This window comes from Aegilops tauschii, chromosome 4, assembly GCF_002575655.3.
Source record: "Aegilops tauschii subsp. strangulata cultivar AL8/78 chromosome 4, Aet v6.0, whole genome shotgun sequence".
NCBI lineage: Eukaryota > Viridiplantae > Streptophyta > Magnoliopsida > Poales > Poaceae > Aegilops > Aegilops tauschii.
In genome coordinates this window covers 207,706,535-207,714,662 of record NC_053038.3, presented here as the reverse complement: position 1 = coordinate 207,714,662, position 8,128 = coordinate 207,706,535, and the positions used below count along the sequence as shown (strand labels likewise).

Here is an 8,128-nt window from a genome sequence, read left to right as displayed (position 1 = left end):
CTACTATGCTTAGGACTGTTTTGAAGAATAATAAGAAAATATGGGAAGAATGCTTGCCTCATATTGAATTTGCTTATAATCGTTCGTTGCGTTCTACTACTAAGATGTGCCCTTTTGAAGTTGTGTATGGTTTCCTACCTCGTGCACCATTGATTTGTCGCCTCTTCCATCTTCGGAGAAGGTTAATTTTGATGCTAAACAACGTGCTGAATTGATCTTAAAAATGCATGAGTTAACTAAGGAAAACATTGAGCGTATGAATGCTAAATATAAACTTGCTGGAGATAAGGGTAGAAAACATGTTGTCTTTGCACCTGGAGATCGTGTTTGGTTATATTTGCGTAAGGATAGGTTTCCTAATTTGCGCAAATCAAAGCTAATGCCACGTGCTGATGGTCCTTTTAAGGTGTTAGAGAAAATAAATGATAATGCATATAAAGTTGAGCTGCCTGCAGATTTAGATGTTAGTCCCACTTTTAACATTGCAGATTTGAAGCCTTATTTGGGTGAGGAAGATGAGCTTCCGTCGAGGACGACTTTATTTCAAGAAGGGGAGGATGATGAGGACATCAATACCATTGTTACACCCATAACCCCTGCTACTATACATACTGTACCGATTACTAGAGCTCGTGCACGCCAATTAAATTACCAGGTACTTTCGTTTCTTGTAATGATTCTAATGTTCATGAGAATATGATGCTGCCTAAATTGGATACATTTGTTCTGCTTACAAATGAAGGGCCTAACTTGGAGAAGGATGAACATTGGAGCAAGAACAAGCATGGAGTTGATGGCATGCACAAGGGAGACAACAACAGAGTTTCAAGTGACGATTTCAGGACTTTGAAGCCACCATAATGAGTGCATGAAGCGTTGGACGAAATATACAAGATGCCACTTCATAATTTTCGTCCAGAGGCTATTCTAGGTGCTGCATCACCTTATTTTTGGGCCAGGCCCATGTAATTTCGAAATACTTCAATATAGGCTGTTTTTAGAGTCCGTATGTGTGGGGAAACAAGAGTTAGGGTGGGTTTCGGACCCCTCCTCCAAGGGCCACGAAATCCCCCCTCTTCCTCCACATATACAGCCCCTAGGGCATCGTTTAGACTTTGGGTTTTGTTTAGATCAAAAGTTCGCCATAGTTACAACTTCGCGTACTTCGTTTGTGTTCAACGACCAGACCAAGACGTCACAGAAGCCCACCTTCATTAATAAAGCTTTCCTCTTATATTCGCAATATCCAGATTGCAATCTTAGTTTCTTGCTTGTTCTTCGTTTGCTCGCAAGAAACAGGCCCTCGTGGTCAGGTTGATCGTGCTCCGGCGTGGTCAATAACCCTCGGAAGTTGGTTTATCGATTGTTAAGGCGCGATGTCTCGCACGTTCGTAGTCGGATCGTCAATGTTGACTCCCTCAGAAAACGATAGCCACCATCTCATCGAAACATCGGGACACCTTTGCCTCTATCACTGTTTGTATCCACTTATTCCTTTTGTTGACATGACTAGGAGGCTACTATGAATGCCACATAGATTGTAATTTAACCTCCTTACAAATAATTAGCGTTCAAACATTCCAGCGGAGGAATCTCAAGACTTAGGAATGGTGCCCCGACAATTGTGAGTGGCACAAAGGAAGGGTCGCCATCACCAAGGATGTACGCTGACAATTGTGGACTCCAAAGAGGAAGAAGCTTTATATTTAGTGCATTGAGTTGCTATTTTAAATTCTGAGAGGTGTTGAATTTTGTCAATTTCTAAGATATTAACTCGGAAGAATTATTATTTTGCTTGATGTAAACTCAGATTAATTTGTCATGTTATTTGAACCGAGCAACCTTTTTGTGACATCACTTCATGATTTTTGTGTGATATTATTTTTACAGGTAGATTTTTGTGTGATATTCTGTCAATTCCATGTACTAAGTGGACATATGCTGCTAGCTTGTTTTTTTATCTATCAATTTGTTATATGTTGTCAAATTACACCGAAGTGCATGCCAGGATACACAACATATATTTTGATCCTCCACCACGTGACTTAGAGGAGATCCAGGGTTTGCAATCGCGCCTTCAACAGTGCAGCTAGGTTGAAGAATGGGGATTCATTTGGAATCTGAGGAGGGAGAGGTACGATACAAGTTTTTCTCTCTCTCTCTCTGATTGTTGGTTACATACGCAGGTGTTTGAGGCATCACCACATGAGCGGTGACTAGCATAGTAGGACGCAGCAAGAAGTAGCGATGACTCCGAGGACTGAGGTAGCTGCTAGCAATAAACACCCTCCACTCTAAATGGACCAAACCCAAAAAATAGTGCAAAATAAATAATTCATGAAATATAATATTCCGAAAAATGACTGTCATCATAAAAATAATTCCATTTTAAAAAATATTCTCGAAAATCAGAAAAAGCACCTTCTCAAAGTAAAAAAAAACATGTTTATTGAGAAAATATTCCATACACAACTACTGTTTCATAGGATGAAATGAAAATGAAGAGCTTGAAATAGGTCATGACAAACATTGTTTTTTTTTGCGATCTGAAAAGAGTTTTATTCCATCATAATAGGGTTACAATCGAGAGGCAAAAGATCCTCTATACATAGTGGTGCGCTACGTAGCCATATAGCAGTACTACTTTCTACTCGACTATATGACGCCAACCAATCTGCCACCCTATTTTGCTCACGCTTGATTTTCATGGGAATAAACTCTCTTTCTTGCAGGAACTTTTTCTCTGCCACCAAATGACCATATGCCGATCTCGAGAGGCCTTCACCGGACAAAGCTAACAATGCTTCCGAGGAGTCCGATTGGACAATAACAGGATAATCAATATGTTGCAATGCCAATGTCATACCTTGCATGATAGCATGTAACTCCGCCTCAAGAGTGTCGTTGCAATTAAAAATATATCGATATGTGTTAGGGTACATAAAAATTTCATGGTCCAAAAAGAAATACTCAGGCCCCGTTTGATAGCAAAGTATTTTCTAAGTATTTTAAAAATACTACAGTTTTTAAGATTACCACAGTTTTATTTACAATGACCTGTTTGGTTGCCTCTAACAGCTGTGATTTTAATACTGTAGTATTGGCCAAACTGCAGTTTTTTCTAAGCATAAAAAAAAGAACCTCAGACCTCTTTTTAAAAAACAGAGCAGCCAAAAAGAAGTCTGCATAGGAAGTAGGCACCCATGTAGGGGCGGAGCCCAATGGGCCAACCCTGTAGCACAGGCTACAGGGTCCGATTTCATTTTACGTACTAAATATCAGGTATTTAGCTCAGGGCAACAGGGTGGGCCGAAAAGTGTGCTACAGGGCCCATCATACCAGGCGCATCAGGCCTCCTTAGGTCCGATTCCAGCAGCCCATCGAGCACAATGAACGATCCATCTGGTGTCCCCTGTAGGCTGTAGCGAACAAAACAACCGATCTGACTAAAACAACCATGTCTCCTCATCTCCTAATCTATCCCGACTCGGCGACTCCGCAGATTGAGAACTTGTGCAGCGGCGGCCGGCGGCGGCCGGCGAACCAAGAGGCAAAATCTAGCTAATACTTCTAGTCTTCTACTGTACTACTGTAGTCTGTAGGCTGTAGCTAATCTATCTACAGATTTAAAGGTTGGAATTGATATGTTCCCTAGTCCTGATGAATTGACGATTTGTGGCAGCCGGCAGGACAGATCCGTTCCTCTCTTCTTGGTTGATCCGATCATCCGAACGTCCGCACAGCTACGGCAGCCGGCACCGGCGTCGTCGTAATTTTCTCTTCTTCTTCTCTTACAATATGAGTAGCAATGTGCTTTTCAATTTTTTTCTAGATTATGGTCCCGTATTATATGTATGAAATTGTTGCAAGTAGATTGAATCTTATTTAAATATATTTGAATGTATCATTCATGTATATGTTTTGGCAAAACGTTGGGCAATAGCTATTGTTTAACTTGTAATTACGCATACTTCATTGGATTCAAACTTTTAGATATCTTATTTGTAATTTATTTGTTCAATGCAGATAATATGGATAAGTTTCTTCTCAAAAGAAAGGCCACATCACAAGTTACTCCAGAAGACATAAATTGGGAGGAGGAGATTCAATATGACCCAGGCAAGAGGAAACTGATAGAACATTATCATCCAAATTTGAAAGATCTGGTAAGAAGAAAATACTTGCTTAATGGACCTTGTCAGCCAAAGGATGTTGATTTTCCATATTCAAGTTTTGGGGCTAAGAGGAGAAGATTCAATCCTGAATGGTATAAAGATCATGGAAGTTGGCTTGAATACAGCGAAGAGAAGAAAAAGGCATATTGCTTTTGTTGTTTTTTATTTAGGGATCGCAGCCACAAGAAAGAAGCTGGGTATGAGGCATTTGTTCTGAATGGTTGGGATACTTGGAGCATTCCAACAAGGCTAAAAGATCATGTTGGTGAGCCAGGTAGCGTCCATGATCAAGCAATGAAAAAATGTACTGCTTTACTAAAAAGAGATCAACACATTGATGTTGCTATGCAAGTCCATGATCAAGCTTCGAAGGTTGCATATTTTACTCGACTAAATGCATCAATTGACACAGCTAGACTACTGTTAAAGCAAGGGTTGCCTTTCCGCGGCCATGATGAGTCAAAGAACTCGCATAATAAAGGGAATTTCTTGGAAGTTCGTGACTTCTTAGCTGAGCATGATCCAGTTGTTGGCAAGGCTATGGGAAAAGATGCTGCACAAAATGCTCTTATGGTTGCTCCTCAAGTCCAGAAAGATATTTCTGAAGGTTTTGCGCATGTGATAGTCCAATCTATTCTCAAAGAAGTTCACAATAATGTGTTTTGCTTGCTTGTTGATGAGTCTAGAGATGTCTCTTGCAAAGAACAAATGGCTGTGGCCTTGAGGTATGTTGATAGTTCTGGAGATTCTAAAGAAAGTTTTGTTGGTCTTGTTCATGTGAAAGAAACAACTTCTTCATACCTCAAGAGTTCAATTGATTCTCTTTTTGCAAAATATAAGCTGAGCTACAATCAAGTTAGAGGACAAGGATATGACGGTGCTAGTAACATGCGAGGTGAGTTCAATGGTCTCAAATCATTGATCATGAGAGAAAGTAGCACAGCTTATTATGTTCATTGCTTTGCTCATCAACTTCAGTTAGTTGTTGTGGCTGTTGTAAGAAAGCATAAAGGAGTTAGTAATTTCTTCAGTATGATTTCTACCTTGTTAAATGTTGTGGGTGGTTCTTCCAAGCGAAGGGACATGATTAGAGATATAAATCTTGAAGAAATCAGCAGGGCTTTAGGGTGTGGGCAGCTTACAACGGGAACAGGTCTAAATCAAGAGCAATGCCTTCAAAGACCCGGAGACACTCGTTGGGGTTCACATGCTAAAACACTTAAGAGTTTGGTTGCCATGTTCAGGTCAGTTATTAAAGTTCTTGAATTTGTTGAAGAAGAAGACACCGATAGAACAAATAGAGACCAAGCAATTGGTCTTCTAATGTACTTTCAATCTTTGACTTTGTCTTCTATTTGCATCTCATGTTGACAATCCTCACTACTACCAATACATTGTCATTAGCATTGCAACGGAAGGATCAAGACATAGTGAATGCCATGAAATGTGTCCAGTCAACTAGAACAGTTCTGGATGAACTTAGAGAAAATGGATGGGACACTTTGGTAGGTGAAGTTCATGTGTTTTGTGAGAAACATGATATTATAGAGTTTGACATGGAAGAAGCATATGTGAATCCAAAAAAGAGAAGGCAGATAACTGGAATTACCAACAAACATCACTATCAAGTTGATTGCTTCAACGATGTTTTTGATTGGCTAGTTCAAGAGCTTGACAATAGGTTCAGTGAGACATCCTCTAACTTGCTTGTTTGGTCAGCAGCTTTGAGTCCAAGAGACTCATTTTGTGATTTCAATTTGGAGAATCTTATGAGTTTGGCTAACTTATACCCTCAGGATTTTGATTCCGGGGATTTGAGGGATCTTGATAAGGATCTACGGCTCTATATTGCTGATGTGCGCACAGATGATAGTTTTTCCAACATAGCAACAATCACCGAGCTTTCAAAAAAAATGGTGCAGACGAGGAGGCATATTATGTACCCTTTGTTCTATCGGTTGTTGAAATTAGTAATTGTGTTGCCTATTGCTACTGCTACAGTTGAGAGGTGTTTCTCAGCAATGAAATTGGTCAAAACTTGCTTGCGCAATCGCCTCAACGATGACAGCTTGAGTGATGATGTTATTTGTTATGTGGAGAAGGAAGAAATGAAAAAGGTCACCAATGATCAAGTGGTTGAGTATTTCATGGCTCGAAGGAAGAGAATGTACTAAAGGTAATTTATAACATTTTAGCAAATTTAAGTACTTTGATTTTGGCATTTTATTACTCCCTCCGTCTCAAAATTCTTGTCTTAGATTTGTCTAAATACGGATGTATCTAGTTACGTTTTAGTGTTAGATACATCCATATCTAGACAAATCTAAGACAAGAATTTTGGGACGGAGGGAGTATATTCTACTCAAAATTTTAATTCTAGTTTTGTTATTGTAGGTTAATAAACCATTGTGTCCGATGATGTGTTTTCGAATTTCAGAATGCAAGACATGCTTTTCAAGTAATTTTTTTTGTTTGATTTGGCATTACATTAAACAGTTTGAATGTTGCATTTTGTTTTTAACTTTTTACAATTTGACTTCTATTATGTTCGGTAATGCGTATTACAAGCTATGAAATACACCTTTATTTAATGCATCGGTTGCTTGCAAAATTTATGCCATGGTTAAGTAGTGCATCAGGGTAAGATTAGCTCCAGATCCGCCCCTGCACCCATGTGTGCAAGTACAAATTGTCTGAGCTGAGGTCTCGTAGTTGTTCGTTACCTGCGGCTGCAGTACTTGAACACACTGTTTTTGTTTCATCAGCGTTGGCAAAAAATCTGACATGGGAAATTTTCGCTTTCCCCCGTTGTCTATATGATGATTGAGAGGTTGTTCAGCTTCGGTTGTTATGCACGGAGATGATAAGGGATAGCTAGTTAGCTAGCTACAAAAACGCAACAGAAATACTAGTATTCAAACAGCCGGCTAGGTGCGTGTGCTTGTGCTTGTACTGGGAGATAACACAACGGTTAGGTAGCTGCTGATTGTTTGAACACAACGGCTAGCCAGCAAAATTTACAGCGTTGTGCAGTAACAACCAAACATGTTCTATGTATTGTGAATACTTCAAAATATTGTGTTTTGATAAAACTATGGTATCTCATACCTACAGACAAAAAATACTATAGTTTTTGATACTTTGGTTTATATAATACTTTGCTATCAAACACACCCTCAGTGTAACCTTATGTTTAAGGATTGATCAGATTAAAAAAGTATTGCATATGGAAAATACATCCTACCATTAGGTGATAGTTACCTCCATCTCTATTGCCGTTAGATTCTTTCAGATTCGTGCATTCCTAAACAGGTTGGGCACAGTAAAACGTAACTAATCTTGAACCCGATTAGTTGTTGGCCGGACGTCCCGATTTTTATGGCGCAGCCTTTCCTGGAACAATGCCATCCAAATATATCTCTCTCTCTCTCTCTCTCTCTCTCCCTCCCTCTCCCCATATCACATCTGCATCGAAATAATGGGATCTGGGGCAATTATCAACAACAACTAAGGTATTCGGCATGACCCTGCAATTTCCATCCATGCATTCCGTGAGATTCTTTCTTTGTTTGTGATTTCCGTCGTTCCATGTATATTCCCTTGATCTTTAACCTGGTTGCGGACGCCCTCTCGGCCACGATCGACAAGGCCAAGGGTGCCGGGCATATTCGCGGAGTGATCAACCACCTCATCCCAGGTGGTGTCTCACACCTCCAATATACGGACGACACGATGCTGCTTTTGAGCCCGATGACCATAGCATTGCTTCCATCAAGCTCATTCTCCTCACTTTCGGAGTAATTTCGGGCCTCAAGATTAACTTCCTCAAAAGTGAGGTTATCGCCATTGGGATGGCTGGCCCGGAGGCGGCCCGTGTGGCCAATCTCCTTAATTGCAAGCTTGGGAGCTTTCCAATTAAGTACCTGGGCCTCCCGATCTCGGACAAACACATA

The 8,128-nt window shown here is 40.1% G+C and overlaps 1 protein-coding gene across 1 annotated transcript; it reads left to right on the top strand.

Moving 5' to 3' along the window:
• Positions 1 to 4,031: 4,031 nt before the first annotated feature.
• Positions 4,032 to 6,349, top strand: LOC109764606 (uncharacterized). The gene is made up of 2 exons (XM_020323406.1): positions 4,032 to 5,070; positions 5,580 to 6,349. The coding sequence occupies exons 1-2, from the start codon at positions 4,032 to 4,034 to the stop codon at positions 6,347 to 6,349; spliced, it is 1,809 nt and encodes a 602-aa protein (XP_020178995.1).
• The last annotated feature ends 1,779 nt before the right edge of the window (positions 6,350 to 8,128 follow it).